The 16,071-nt window shown below is 38.9% G+C and overlaps 1 protein-coding gene across 1 annotated transcript in view; it reads left to right on the top strand.

Moving 5' to 3' along the window:
- Nucleotides 1-16,071, top strand: part of CCDC178 (coiled-coil domain containing 178) — a 122,811-nt gene that overhangs the window by 1,350 nt on the left and 105,390 nt on the right. Inside the window, exons 2-8 of the mRNA XM_033155118.1 lie at nucleotides 2,450-2,524; nucleotides 4,182-4,321; nucleotides 5,262-5,296; nucleotides 6,312-6,388; nucleotides 8,269-8,463; nucleotides 10,701-10,921; nucleotides 12,480-12,622. Coding sequence (XP_033011009.1) covers nucleotides 2,473-2,524; nucleotides 4,182-4,321; nucleotides 5,262-5,296; nucleotides 6,312-6,388; nucleotides 8,269-8,463; nucleotides 10,701-10,921; nucleotides 12,480-12,622 — 863 coding nt within the window. The 5' untranslated portion in view covers nucleotides 2,450-2,472. The remainder of the gene's footprint in view (nucleotides 1-2,449; nucleotides 2,525-4,181; nucleotides 4,322-5,261; nucleotides 5,297-6,311; nucleotides 6,389-8,268; nucleotides 8,464-10,700; nucleotides 10,922-12,479; nucleotides 12,623-16,071) is intronic.

The raw sequence follows: 16,071 nt of genomic DNA, 5'->3' as shown, positions 1-16,071 counted from the left end.
TGCTCCTGCCAACCTAGCAGTTTGAAAGCACTTCAAAGTGCAAGTAGATAAATAGGTACCGCTCCGGCGGGAAGGTAAACGGTGTTTCCGTGTGCTGCTCTGGTTTAGCCAGAAGCGGCTTAGTCATGTTGGCCACATGACCCGGAAGCTGTCTGCGGACAAACGTCGGCTCCCTCGGCCAATAAAGCGAGATGAGCGCTGCAACCCCAGAGTCGCTCACGACTGGACTTAACTGTCAGGGGTCCTTTACCTTTTTTATGTTTAGAATAGTTAAAACAGTTTAACTCATTGAAAGAAAGGTGCTATGTTCATTTTTTAAAATGACCTAATACAGGGCTTTTTCAGCAGGAACTCCCTAGAACTCAGTTCCAGCACCTCTCATGTGGGCTCCTTTACCATTATAACAGAACAAGGAAGGCATTCACAGTGAGTAGGTTGAGTCCAACCCACCTTCTGTTGATGCCTGGTGCATGAGAATTTTTAGCTAACCCATATATATTAAGCTTTGTTATTTCAGAATGACTTGTTTGGATTACTTACCTAAGCATTTTCACATCTATGCATCCATCTAAATTTCAGAGTAGATACAAAACATAACTTCATTCCAGTTCCAACATAACCACCTGCAGATATGACAATTTTCTATGTATTCTTAATCGTAACATTTTTGTGAAGTGGACTAGTATTAACATTCTTTTTAAACAAAAGGCATATTGATGCAGATACTGGCTTGCCTTAGCTAGACTTTCCCCCCCCACTGGATGCACTGGTTGCCTTAGTAACTGAAAATTGAAACTTAGTTTAAGTATAATTGCTCCATATGTTTGTACAAATCACACATCACTGTGATCCTTTAAAACAGTGAGCAATTATTGGCAGAGAATTTAAAAGAAAATCAATGATCAAATGCTGAAATATGCACAAAATATTTAAATACTCAAATGCCAAAAAAGATAATTGTATCTAATTTTTCTTTTAATTTGTGCCACTCAATTAAAAATATAGAAAAGATAACTGTTTAAACATGCAACCACAGCCTGACCTGCAGTAATTTATTCAAAGCCGAAGCAAAGCATTTGGTAAAGCTGAATACATTTCAACATATGGTAAAAAAAAAAAAAAGTTACACCTCCAGACTATATCTAAATTGGGAGAGGCTGGGCAAACATTGGATTGATGCCTGGATGCAATGGAGGACTGGATGAGGGTGAATAAACTGAGCTTGAATCTTGGAAAGACATGGGCTTTGTGGTTGGTTGGTTTGTTCCCATGTCCAAGATATAGGCCAATTGCCTGTTCTGGATGGGATGGAGTGTATGAACATGAGGTTCACCCAATCTCATTTTCACAATGCTAAACTATGGTTTAGCATTCAATTTTACACAGCTATTGTAACTTGATTTTAAAAGCAATCGTGTGAAATTATGCCTCCCTATTAATGAAGAATTGTTTTAGTGCTAAATTCTCAGTTTTCTATTGGAATTTCTGTTCTATATTTAATGTATTTAAATCCATATCTTAGGAAAGTTTGAAGAAACTAAGTAATATAGAATGTTGTATATGTGTGTTGCTGACTATTTAATTTTATTTAATGAAGTGTGAAATAGAATGTAGAAGCATTTGCACAGCATACCTGATGAGACTATGCACCTGTAGTAGTGCTCTGTATTTTATCCTCACCTATTTCCTATTTTACTGAGTGTCCTTTCCTGAATGCAAAATGCATCCTGTGGTTGAAACAATGTATTTCCCCCCACTTATCCTAAATAAGAAGCAAACCCCATTGTTTCTTAAACTACTGTCCCCAAATGCCAGATTTAATAAAAAGGGCAATGCCAAGTTTTTTAAAGTGGAAAGAATAATTTAAGTTACAGTTATTTTCCCAGCTGTGAAGGGGTGGGATTAGCATTAAACGTTGAGTAATTTAACAAACATGTCCTAGTACTGCTTTAACAACTTTGCTTCTGATTTATATCAAGGGTTGTTTGCAACTCTATAGCTTGCTACTCAGCTCCTAAGAAATTGTACAATATGAGAACCAGTTTAGAGCTTATTTGTCTTTGGGATCAACTACTCTTGCTGATAGGAGGGAGGGGACAGAATACAAGCATTATTTCACTTTTGTGTATATGCACCTTTTGTGTACATGCACCTCTTTCACTTTTGTGTATATGCAGCTATTCTCATACAGTACTTTGCACCAAGAGTTGCAACAGAGGAAAACGAAAGTAAAGCCTCAGTTGTATACTCATTTGTCTTTCACTTATATCTATTTTTTTGGTGCTTGGAATAATTAATAAGCTGATTTTGACAATCCAATGGCTTTTAAAAATGGAAAATATGAATTATACTAACAATGCTGTATGTTCATATTTTGAATACAGTACATTTTAATGGTATATTTATTTGTGTTTGTTTGTTTGTTTGTTTGTTTGTTTTAAAAAACTAGGCTGCCAAGAACTGTGGGCAACAATGACTGAAATGTCATTACTTTCTTCCAAGGATAACCGCCAACAACCAGAAGGTATTTCCGCCCCGCTTCTTGGAACTTCGTGCAATTTACATTTCTTTAAAGTTTTGAACAGATTTAAACTGTTTTTTTCTGATACTTTTGTATTTGTGTGTGTGTGTGTGTACATATATATATATATATATGTAGTACTTTGGTTGTATCCTCCCTCCATAGTATCTATCCCCACTTTTGCTGTTGTCCCTTAATACTGTTCTCTTGGGATTATTACTTCTGGCTTGGCTTGCCTTGATGTTGGATTTTTACCTGAGGGATAGCTCAGTCAGTAGAGCATGAGACACTTAATCTCAGAGTCATGGTTTTGAGCGCCACATTGGGCAAAAGATTCCTGCATTGCAGGTGGTTGAACTAGATGATCCTCGTGGCCTCTTCCAACTCTATGATTTTATTATTTCTATTATTTCCTCAGTCTTTAAGACAAATAACTTGTATCAGTGTACATGGTTCCCTAGCATAATCTACGTGAAGTTTGGGCTATTACATGTATGTGAAATTTGATTGGAACTGGAAACTAAGAGTCAGAGTAATTGTTACGTGAAACCTGTCCAAATCTTTTCTATTCTGATTTAATCATTCTCATTCATTCAGATTGTGGGGCCTAATTTGGATTAGGATCAAAATATTGGGTCAGGGTAGACACTTGTTCTCCATGTCATGGCCCCAATCCTGATCCTCCCTGCAAGTTGCTGTTGGCCATAGAGGGCGAAATACATACCTAACAGCAAAAGTTGTAGACTATACATTCTTACCTGAGAGTAAGGACTCAGCTATACAGCTGCAAATAAAGCATTTTTAAGTGTGTTGTAAGTGCAATATACAATGTGCCACTTGATGGCAATGGTGAACCTTATGGAAAATTAAATGTATTTTAAAAAGCGCTTTTATGTGTGTAGATTCCACCTAAGTCCCACTGAACTGCACAGGGCTGCATGGCAAGTCTGTAATTTTTTAAAAACTTTTTATGCCTATGGGCTGCAATCCTGAATCCTAGCTAGGAGCAGCAAGACTGAATGGAGTGGTGAAGCCACCACCACATTTGAAGACCTGTAGCTCACACTGGACAAGGTAAAAGGTGGAGGAGCAAGTAAAAACACAATCGTTTGCTACACCAGCTCCAGCCTGGCATAGCGAGAGGCCCATAGTGAGTGTATTGCTAGCAGATGGCCTGGCATAGCATCCAAGTACCTGCAACGCTCCATTTTCTGGTTTACATTGGCTACCAGCGGAGGCAATACCATGGAGGCCCTGAGTCAGCATCCTAACCTCTTCCAGCATGACAGATAAGCCTGCTCTTATGTGCCTGTATGTGCAAAAATGATTTACTCACTACTTTTTTATCCTGCATTTTAGACAGTTGTGGTCTCCCAAAGTGGCTCACAGTAATTAAAAAAAAGAGGGAGAGTAGCCCTGAGTTGTTAGAGAACTGGCATGGAAGCAAATAGCTAACATCTCCTCTTCCCACCACCATCCTGATCCAAATTGGTGCCTATTGTACCTGGTTTCTAAGGAAGAAAAAGGTGTTGGGCGCTTGAAATACAAGATTCTGTTTGACATCTAGTTATAAAATGTAGTGATCACACATTCTTTGTAACTTGTAAAACTTAAAATATTTATTACTTGCATTTCCCTCCATTTTCTGGAATACTTTTAGGGATGAAGGAAAACATTTTGGGGGGCTTGCCCTGCAAGCAACGTAGCTGTGCTGCTGTAAATGCTCCAGCTTCATGTGTTCACAAAGCTATTCATCACATTCAAGATCTAGAAGTAAAAGTGGAAGAATCCTTTCAACAGGTACTTTATGTATTTCCCAACCTTCACAGAAATTTTACTAGAGCTCATTTTTATTTGACATCAAAAATAGGGGCACAGTAATACTACAAAGACAATAATAAACAACAATAGCAATAATACCCAAGACTCCGTTTGTGGACTGCTCTTCCCAGGGCAGCTCACCTGGTGCCTTCATTTTACATCTTTAGGCGTCTGGCAAAAACATTCCTCTTGAACTAGGCCTTTATCTGATTAACATTCTATTTGCTTTTAAATGTGTTTCTGAGAGGAGGGGGTTATTGGTTTGCTTTGTTTTTAATATGTATTTTGTATTTTTATGCTGTGAACCACCCCTGAATTCTTTGGTTGGAGGACAGTAAACAAATTTAATAAATAATAATATAGAATTTACTTATTTTGATTGCTTTATGACCGACATTTTGGGTTGCTCCCTCCACTGCTATTTGACTACAAAATTAAAAACTTTCAGTTTGGTTGGGAAAGGCAGGTTTCAATATATCAGAAAGAGGACGTGTGTCCAGTCATTGTATTTTCACAATATCTATATACTTTTTCCTTAAACGTGAAATCACAAATAGCCCAGAGGTGGATCATTTGATCCAACCCTTTGGTCCAACTGTCACACACTACATGCACAACTCAAAAGTTTGGCAGCTTACACTTACTTTGTAAACCAAGTAGTAATAGAAAAATTAAGACTTGAACCTTGTTAACTGATCATAGACTGCCATTATGAAAGCTGCTGTTACAAGGCTTGACATGTTTAGGAAAGCAATACATAAAATATAACGTTACTGTCATATTTGTATGATTTTTTTTAAAAAAAGTCTGTGATCCGTGAAATCATTTTAAAACGAATCCAGCTTATCTCCATACACATACTCAGTGCAAATTCTACAACATAAAATATGTTAATGAAGCATCTTCTTTGTATTTACAGTATGATCACTTGTACAAGCTGGAGAAAATTCCATGGTAAGGATCTTCTGAGTTTTGATTTAATGTTTGTACCAGGCACCATTCTAATTGTTCTTATTTTACTAATGCACACATGGAGTTCTAGCATGAATAAGGGCTTCCCTACAGGTGGCGCTGTGGGTTAAACCACAGAGCCTAGGGCTTGCCGATCAGAAGGTCGGTGTTTCAAATCCCCGCAACGGGGTGAGCTCCCGTTGCTCGGTCCCTGCTCCTGCCAACCTAGCAGTTCGTAAGCATGTCAAAGTGCAAGTAGATAAATAGGTACTGCTCCGGTGGGAAAGTAAACAGCATTTCCAAGTGCTGCTCTGGTTCACCAGAAGCGGCTTAGTCATGCTGGCCACATGACCGGAAGCTGTACGCTGTAAAGCGAGATGAGCGCCGCAACCCCAGAGTCGTCCACGACTGGACCTAATGGTCAGGGGTCCCTTTACCTTTACCTTTATTCACTTTAATGCTTGCTTGCTTACTTTGCCAAAACTTTATTAGGCATTACAGATATAGGCCATCATAAAACATCCATATATAAATTTTAAAATATATACAATAACAGCCATATACAGTTTGTAATAACGAGGATTTTCATGGGAGTTTCTTCCCACTAAATTGTGCCATTCACTTTAATGATGGAAGCCTGCTTGGGCACACATAGGGATCCCCACATATATTTCGACCAATTAATTTTTAATACTTTTCATTTTTTTAAAAAAAAATGTATTTACCACCTCCTTAATTCAAATTTAATACAAATTTAAAAGTGACTTTCCACCCCACCATCTTGATATTTCACTTCCCACAAAAGTTGAGGTATTAAGGGGATAAGCCAAGAATGGGGAACATGTGGTCCTTCACATATTGGTGGGAGCTGAAGTCTCATATCAACATCTTGAGGGTTATAGGTCCCTTGATTAAGCCAATAGTTGCATGAAAGATGCGGATACTGAAGATGGATTTGAAGTAACATGTAGATGTTACAAGGGCGTTCCAGCCTTAAAATATTTACTTATATTTACAGGGAGTCAGATATTAAAAATGTTGAAGATAGCTGGTTATCCTCTGAATTGAAGGCTAAACAGTCGTTATATTGGGAAGGTAAAAATGGTTGAATATTTACCCTCTCTGTCACAATGTTATTAGCCAAACTATTTAGTTTGGCTTATTTCCCAAGAATTATAGAATTATTTATACTAGATGCTGTCCATCTATCTAATGGTTGGAATGTCTGGAATCTGTAGGATGGTGCCGTTTGCCATTTGTAACTCAGAAATTTCTGCAAGGGAGAGGACCAAAGCAGAAAATAATAATTCTCTTGACTGCTGTGTTGAAATAGCCCTTAGCTACAGTGAAGGAACCTTTTCCAAATTCCTTTTCCACGAAAACATTATGTGTTCACTGCTTATACTAAGATATATCTGATTACAGTGATTTTGAAAGTATGTTGTGTTTTCGAAACTGAGAAACCACAACAGATTTTCTATTAGATAATGTTTACTAAAACATAAGCTAAAATGCAAACAGCTATATACATTTGCAGGATAGTGTTTTCCTGGATAATTTATCATCACTGAAAACATTCAAACATTCAAATTTTTATTAATACTGATGAATATTTTCTCATGAAAACAGGCAGAGTTGTGTTTCATGCTGCTTTACACACAGCAGCAAGCAGTACTGTTAAGTATTGAATCTAGTAGAAAAGAAGGGGACAAGTGTTGTTTTGCCCAGCAATTACACCCCCATAATTCCTTGTCTGCGTAATTTACAATAAATGGAGAAAATAATATATATGCAGTTGCCAGACTAAGCGTTAGTGTTTACTTATGCAAATTATGAAAAACAAGGCGCATTCCATGCATGTTGTACACATTTTATACTAAATAAAATAAAAAATTCCTTCCAGTAGCACCTTAGAGACCAACTAAGTTTGTTCTTGGTATGAGCTTTCGTGTGCATGCACACTTCTTCAGATACACTCATGCATGCACACAAAAGCTCATACCAAGAACAAACTTAGTAGTTGGTCTCTAAGGTGCTACTGGAAGGAATAAAAAATAAAAAAATAAGGAGCACCTTAAAGACCAACTAAGTTTGTTCTTGGTATTAGCTTTGGTCTCTAAGGTGCTACAGGAAGGATTTTTTATTTTATTTTCAATTATTCTGGGCAGTCATACTTAAAGTGTTGCTTTTTGAAAGAAGGGAAATCCCACTTGGGACTGCAGCATATCTGGAATTCTTTAGGCACCATCTGCAGTTTCGTGTGTGGAACTGCAGCCATTTAGCCAATAGGACCTATTCAAGCCATGGTCACTTTTTCTCTGACCCTCAATAAATGAAACTAACTGGAAGGGAACTGCAAGAGTTTGAGCCAAGGGGAAAGCAGCAGCAGTATGGTAAAGGGAGCAGAGAAGCCACCAGCATTACATAAAAGATAGACAGAGACAGGCATTGGGATAAGGAAAGCTTTTATCGAGGCTGAATAACAAGAAAGGAAGAGAATGGAGGAGGAGGGAATCTGAAGTAATCATATCCACCATACATTTAAATCCTCCTGCTTTCCAGCTGCCCTAGCCATCCACCTGAATCTAAGAGAATGAGGGAGGCAGGGGTGCATTTATTTGACATGCACCACAACCAGGGGCAAACCCCAAACCAGCTAGGGAGACAGCTTTCTGTAGTTTTTAGCATATCCTTGGGGTGTGAACATGGTTGACAGACTGGTGTCAGGGCTGCCCCGAGTCACACAGCAACATACTGTAACAACTTCATGGTGAGTTCTGGCATCTATTTTTTTTGGGGGGGGAGCACTATTTATTGTTGTATAAACGGTATTTTTGTGTGCCTGGTTCTAGGAATGTGTATGTGACATACTAAAAACTTGTTAAAAATGCATCTCAGATCATGCATTTTAGATAAACCTGAAATGTGAAACAGTGCCACAAATATTTCTACCCCCCCTTTTTTAATTTCAAAAGACGTCCAGCCTTTAAAGCAGAAAACAACAGCTGTTCTGGCAGAGGTCACAGAGTTAGTTACGAGATTAGAAGAGGAACGTAAAAGGGCCGCAGATGCTTTAAAGTTTGAGGAAAACCGCAGAAAAAAGCTATACCTAAATGCTGATATCCTGTCACGTTGGAGGCTGGATCAGCTTCCCATAGCTGTTCAAAGAGGTATGAAAATTAACCTTGTAAAGCAGGTATGAGAAACTTTTTCAGACTTACTTGAATATGACCCCCAAAGCCCTTTGGTACCTTAGATACTAACAAATTGATTGTGTGTAAGTTGTCGTGGACTGCATGAGATGCATCTTGAAGCTTGGGGTGGGTAAGAAACTGTGCAACTAGAAAGCAATGAAATTAGAACCATAACATTATTAACAGTGGCCAATCACCAAAATCAGCTGTGTTGATAACACAGATATCATGACATTATATCCAAACTCAAGATCTGCCAGGATGAGGGGTGGGGGGTGGGGGTGGAATAGGCTTATCTCCCATTGAGCCAGATGAAGTCTCCCATCCTGGGTCAGCCTGAGATAGATTAGTGTATGTATTCCATCCCAGCTCTGCTGGGACTCTTCTGAAGCTGGCTTAGCCAAGGCTACCTGAAAAATGGGGAGAATTATTCCTATTGGATCTTGTATTCTAGTGAGGCAACCTACCTTAACTTGGTGCCTTCTAGATGTTTTGCATTACAGCTCTCATCAGCCATAGCTCACACTACCAGTGGTGCACCAAGGCAGTAAACCTTTCCCAATTGGACTGCTTATTCATTAATGGAGCTGCGCAAGATGAGTTTACAGAGTGTTGGGGAGTTGCATACATTCTGGACCATTCAGTAGGATTCAAGCAATGCAGTATAAGAGACTCACCAAAGAACATGAAAGCAATAACCCTTTTTTCCAAGGTACTCTCTGTTGTATCATTTATTTAGCAAGGCAGAGTTAGGTTCTTTCCTCCCCCACCATTCACCTCTTGCAGTAGAAGGTGAAGCTGCTGCTTTCCTCAATTCTTTTCTTGATTACTTCCTATTCCAAGATATAAAATTATTCAAGTGAATGGTAGATATCTCAAGTTTTCATTGCTTTAACATTCAAGAATCAAGATGAGCAGAGGAGCCAAGGAACTCTATTCAGAGCTATGAAATAAAAAGAGAGAGCAGCTTTATTTCAAGCTTGCTTCCCGGTTGCCCATGTCTTTGTAGTGCACTGAATAATGCTCTCACATCTACTGATAAGGGTCATAGGTAGACAACAAGGGAAAAGAAGCAAAAGATAGGACCCTTGCCCAGGTTGAATACATTCTGAGCACCACCAGCTTCCCCATCCCCCAGCTTGTTGTGGCATCTCTCTCACTCCCACTTATAGCAGAGGTTGGGCTGCCCATGACTGCCCATGACGGTTGAGGTCACATTTAGGCATTGTATACTCATTAGCCCAGGGGTGAGAAATCCACAGACATTGTAGGACTACAATTCCCATCGGCCCCAACCAGCATAGCCAGTGGTTTGGGATTATGGGAGTTGGAATCCAATAGCATTTGGAAGGCCACAGGTTCTCCATCCCTGCACTAACCCACCCAGAAGCCAAAAGGAGCCACAGATGTAGCCAATTAGGGAAGGGGGAGGGATTGCCAGAGGGAAAGACTGGGACTCTTTAGATGAGTAGGAAAAAGGGAAGGCAACCAAGAAGGGGAGAAGTGATGAGGGAGGTGACAAAGGAGTAATAGCCAGCTCATTGGTCAGCCCTGAAGGGAGGTGACAAAAGAGTAATAGCCAGCAGCTTATTCGTCGCCCTGAAGGAAGAAACTCCAGCTGGACTTGAGAGACTTTCCTATAGGACAGCTACAGTGACACACAGTAGAGTAAGATGCTGCAAGGGTGTGGGGAGCTTAGGTCCTGTCCATCTACACTCCTGGATGGAACTCCACCCCAAGATGTGGCTGTTTGATGCGTCATAACCATACACCACTGTCCAAGGTCTTCCTACTGCCTTATCCCTTAATAGTGCTGGTCCACAGGATGATGAAAGAAATATGAGCAGAAAATGCTACAGAAAATGAGATTTGCCTGATGCCACAAGGAGTAGCTCTGTGTGGAAGTAGCGACTCACTTGCTCCACCCTGGCATCCTGGAGCATGAAATGGTTCCCTGCTGTGACAGGATGGGTTTCCACCACTCAGCTAGCAAAGATGGAAGGTTTGATGTGAGGAAAGGTATCGCACTTAGTTTCTCTTTGCCAAGGGCATGATTTCAGCAACTGTTATATGCATAGAAGGATTATATGAGCATATATTTCATAGGAAACTGCATAGAGATCTGACAGTGTATCAGCTGAAATTATATGTTCCGTCTTTAAATGCAGTTGTCATAATTTTGTTATACTGCATAGCTTATTTTTCTTCTGCAGAATGGGAGAAGTGTTCACGAGATATTTCAGAATTACAATGGCATTTTGAAGAAAAGAATAATCAACTCCAGGAAGCAGTAAACCAATTGACAAAAATAGATGTAGCTAATGCAAAAGTTTTGGAGAATATAGCCTACATGAAGAAATACAGCCCTCTGCTGGGAGAAAAGCTGTCTTATGAAGGTGAAGCTATGGCACAAGTGAAAAAGATATACACACAGGTAAACAGATTAAATATTTTATTTTATTTCCCCCCATGCCCAATGAGTTTGGTACATGCCCTTTTCAGAGATTTTGTTCCTGTATTATTACATGCCTATAACGATAAAGAGAAATGTGAAAGTACAGCACCTTTTGAAGTAGGAATCTAGAAGAGTCCTAACTTATGAAATGGAAAGGCAGATTTATTATAAAAGGTGATGTACAGATTAACCCAAAACTCTTTGAAATATATATAACAGTAAATGCTAAATTAAATACAGACCCAACCAGAAAAGTGGCTTTAAATTAATGGGCAAGTCAGCATTTTCTTTCAAACCAGGTATGACATTATGAAGTTAACAGTGCAGCCCTACGTTTGTCTGTGTAGCAGTAATTTCCATAGAGTCAGTGAGTCTTCTCAGACCAGTGTGTGTAGGTTTACAGCTTAAATAACAATTTGAGAACTATTTAAAAGAAGGTTAACTAAGAAAATGCTTGATACTTTTAAAAGCAAAAGAAAAGAAAGGCAAAGTTATTGGAAGAACTGTTGTTCTCATTGGTTCTATCAAAGCAGCATTGAAATTGCTGTAAAAAAATCATTAGAGAAATCTTTTATAATAATTTCCTAACTCTAGCACACATTGATCATGTTCATACATCACAGTAAATCTGACTTTTTGGTTTATCTTGGGGGTAAATCTGACTTTCTGGTTTATCTTGGTTTCCTGTTAACAAGCAGAGTGCTGGTGCATATAGTCTGTTCTCCCATGCCTTTGGCTAATTAAACAATCTACGTCCTTTTAAACTGGTGTGTGGGTGTGTGTGTGGGTGGGTGGGTGTTTTTGTTCTTATGCTATGTATTTTTTTGTGATTTTATATTGTAAAGCACCCTGTTATCTTCAGATGAAAGGTGGTATAGAAATTTAATAAAACAAACAAAGCCTGTATGATTAAGCAAAGTTAGATGCAACAAAACTAAATGTTAAATGTTTTGATGATAGTGACCCAAACTTCATTTGATTAGTCCTCCTCAAACCACTATTTTGGGAATGGGTAGGGATTGTCTAACATAGACACAGAGTGGAAAAGTCAAGAGGAGGACATTTGTAACTTTGTTTATTTGAATAGTTTATGCCACAATAAATGTGTCCATCTTTAACATACAACAGGATTTACTGCAGTAGACTAGCACTCTCAAATTATTTAAATTGGCTATGGTTATTCACACCCTCTTAATCCATCTGACCAAAGGAAGGAACTTTAGCCACCTTCTGTTTGGGGAAGGGGGAAATAGTTGGCTGCTTAATACTCAATAAAAGTAAGCCAGCTTCCCAAAGAGTTTTAGCTGCATGTAAATTTGCAATCCTAATTCTCATTAAACACAACTGAGATTATTTTTGAGTAGATGGACATAGGATTGGATTTTAAGTCTCAGTTTTATCCTTTAAAAAGCATCAAAAAATGCAAAAGAAATAAAGAAATAACACTACACCTTCTCACAAGGAGACAAAAAAGTGAGAACAAGATTATAACATTTTGAGCTTTGCACTGTCAGATTAATTTCTTTACTTTTTAAAGACCAAAACTGGATATGATATGGTTCATGAAGAACTTGTGATGGTGAACAGTTTGCATCAAGGACTCACAGAAGAGTGTGAAAGGGAAAGAAAATATATGGCTGAACAAATAGAAATAGCTGAGGCATTGTTGATGAGTTTAAAGTAAGCATTTTAATTTTTTGTGGTATTGTTGTTGTTCAAGTTGTCTTTCTCCTTTTGTACACCGTCTACTACACGGGTGTCAAACACAAGGCCCCCGGCCCACCAGACCTCGTCATGTGGCCCGTGTAGCGAAGCCGGGCCCGGAGACGCGCAGAATAGATGGACTGACCTCAGGAAAACGATGTCAGCCATCTAGTCAGAAAAGTTAAAAAAAAGTTAATGCCTTGTGTTTGCCATATGTGTAATAAACAGTGTTTGGCAATATTTGTATGTTTAAAAAAAAATACTGTCTGTTACCAAAAATCATTTTTCAATAAATTGTACAATAATTGTACATTTGAATATCTACCTGCCATTATTCTATGTTTCTGCTTTCAGAGCTAGTTATTACTTACATTATTACAAAAAACAGTAATAATTGAATGCAGTGACAATAATTTATGATAATAAAGAGTGGACACATAGTCCTACAGATACAACCGGCCCTTTGAGGGTGACCAAACTGCTGATGCGGCCCCCAATGAATTTGAGTTTGACACCCCTGGTCTACTACATTCTTTGGAAAGCAGTGTCTGATTAAGTTACTTCTTCCTTCCTCTTGTCTGCTTTACACATTCTCAGGTTTACAGGGATTGGGCACCAAACCACACCAGTGGCTTTTAAATGTTATGTGGTGCAGATGTGGAACACTAACATTTTGTTTTGGGATTTAGGCTTTTGCCTTTTATTTCCAGCCTCTTGGTATTTGCAAATGTTCCACAGATTCTTAAAGTTGGGCAGGACCCAAGTGTCGTCGAGTCCAGCCCCCTTGCAATGCAGGTATCTCAGCTAAAGCACCCATGGCAGATGGCCATCCAACTTCTGCTTAAAAACCTCCAAGGAAGGAGAGTCCACCACCTCTTGTGGTGGTGGTTTAAGATAATTAAAAATGTGTTCAGTTTAGGGTTACTTAGTCCTTTTTTTAAACGTCCTTTATCGCAATGCTTTCAGCAATAGTTTCATGATACCGAGGCAAGGGAAATCTGAGTGTAGTCAGACAAGAAGGCCCATTTAAAAAAAAAAAAAAAAAAAAGCTTAAGGAACTACAGAGTGAGATCCCATGGTCAGAAATACTCAAAGAGAAGAGAGTCCAAGATGGACGGGAGTTTCTTAAAGGTGAAATATTAGAAGCACAAATGCAGACAATTCCAGCAAGAAAGGAAAGGAGCTTACAGATGAGTTGAGATTTAAGAAGGGCCCGTATAAGGAACTGAAGAAAGGGGAGGAGTATACATAAGTAGCCATCAGTTGCAGGGTGAATATCATGCTGGCCAAAGCTCAGAAGGAACACAGGCTTGCAAGAGAAATTAAAAATAACAACAGAAGTTTCTTTGGCTATGTTCAAAGCAAGAGGAAGAACAGACAAGTAGTACCGGTAGGTCCTCTGCAAGGAGAAAACAGATCAATGCTATTGGGTGACAGAGAGAAGGCAGAATTGCTCAACACCTACTTTACCCCTGTCTTCACCCAAAAGGAAAGCAGTGACCAACCTGGTGATAACAGAAGAAACAATGCAAGGAGGGAGCTGCACTATCTCTGTAGTTTTTTCAGCACCTACTGAATATCTTCCTGTTCCAACAAGCATTTTAGTTAGAAATCGTTCCCAGTCTGCACTGGTATTGGAGATGCCTTTAATGTTTTAATAGTTTTATCATTTGTGTGTTTGCCACCCTGGGCTCCTTTGGAACAGAAATATTTTTCTTTTATACCACCTAGGTCTAGCTAGGTTATAGCCCATTCCCTCAATCTGTAATTGTTTGAATTGTTTTTAGAAGTTTGCAATGCATTGTTTTATTACTAAAGATATTTTTTGCCACCTTTGGATCCTTTGGGAGGAACACTAAGATAGAAATTTACAAACAAACAAACAAAATAATAAAAACCTCAACAATGCAAAATATTTAAAATAGTGGCTGTGTTTGGTTTGGCTGTGCTTCAAACCAGAGTTAATGCATGGTTTAATATTGAGCTGCATGCTGTTGCTTGCATGCTGCTGAAAAGTTCCTGTTTCGCTCCTCCAATGCTCCCGGCTGTGCCACATTGGAAACAAAGCACAAGGCTTGGCTTGTTGTGTCATTCAAATCTGAGCTCATTGCTTCATTGAAACAAACCACTAGCTGTAAGTCAGTTTCAGTTTATTTTATTTCGGCTTTAAGCCCATAGACATAACAAACAAGAACAGAGAAAACGCACACATTCTGATTTACAATTACTAACAACAAAATAGGTTAAAAGATATACAAATTAAATAAATTATAATGGAAATAAAAAAAAATTCAAGTTGTGTATAACAATCCATTGCGTCTCTTGAGTGTCACTACTGAGGTTAAATTTTTTGCCATTTGTAGAGTTACAATCATATCAGAATCTTGCAACAAAAGAGCAAGATGAGACTCTTCCAAATACCCCGGCAGTTTTTGAATTAGTGGAAGCAATAAATTCTTTCGGGCAGCACAATACAGAGGGCAAATAAACACTATGTGATGTAGGGTTTCAATCGAGTTGTTATCACAGGCACATAAATCTGAGACTTGGCCCTTAGAAAATCTATGAAAAAGGACGTTTGAGGGGAAGACATTATAACATGCTTTAATAAAAGCAAAGCAGTGGCTAGCAATAGAGAGAGATGTTAAATATGCTGGCACTTGCAATGAGGGAACAATGCCCAGGTGTCGCGGTGAGCATGTCCCCCCACCAAGCATAAAATTACGTCGGATCTCTATGTCGTCCAATCTTTGGGTAATAATTTTTTTTTGCTGTAGTGAGATCGTAATTCAGAATTTCCAGAGGTGAGATTCCAATAGTTTGGCGTGGATCTTACCAGCCCAAGGGCTAGTGAACTCATCTCACCATAAGCATTGGGCTAGATAATAATTAGGTAATCTGTGCCAGAGTGTTAACCAATAGATAAAAACATGTTACTGTAAGTCAAGAACAAACCAGCAAGCTGCTCATTAAACCACAGTTAAGAACTATTTGCAAATCAGGCCAGGACAAAATAGCATCTAGCTCTGCACCACCATGATTTACCAATGATGTAAAAAGTAAGGGTGGCATTCAACCAAATATTTGCTATAGCACAAGGATTAGTGCTAGTGCAAAGGGAATTCTCCCTCTCCACCCCAATGCCCCTATGCCACCTTCAAATCTGCTCTAGAGGTTTGGGGAAACTCCCAGAACAGGAAAGCAGAGAATGTTCCATTGTGCAAGGAGAAATCCTTGCACTGTGGAATGATCTGCTTTTCCCTATGTTGATTACAATCCTCTGTGTTGTTACAGGTGGGTAGCCGTGTTGGTCTGCCATAGTCAAAACAAAATCGAAAATTCTTTCTAGTAGCACCTTAGAGACCAACTGAGTTTGTTCCTGGTATGAGCTTTCGTGTGCATGCACACTTCTTCAGATACATATA

The sequence above is a fragment of the Lacerta agilis genome, chromosome 7 (genome assembly GCF_009819535.1).
Source record: "Lacerta agilis isolate rLacAgi1 chromosome 7, rLacAgi1.pri, whole genome shotgun sequence".
In the NCBI taxonomy this organism is placed as follows: domain Eukaryota; kingdom Metazoa; phylum Chordata; class Lepidosauria; order Squamata; family Lacertidae; genus Lacerta; species Lacerta agilis.
The sequence above is the reverse complement of the archived record's forward strand: the minus strand, read 5'-3'. Positions and strand labels throughout refer to the sequence as shown.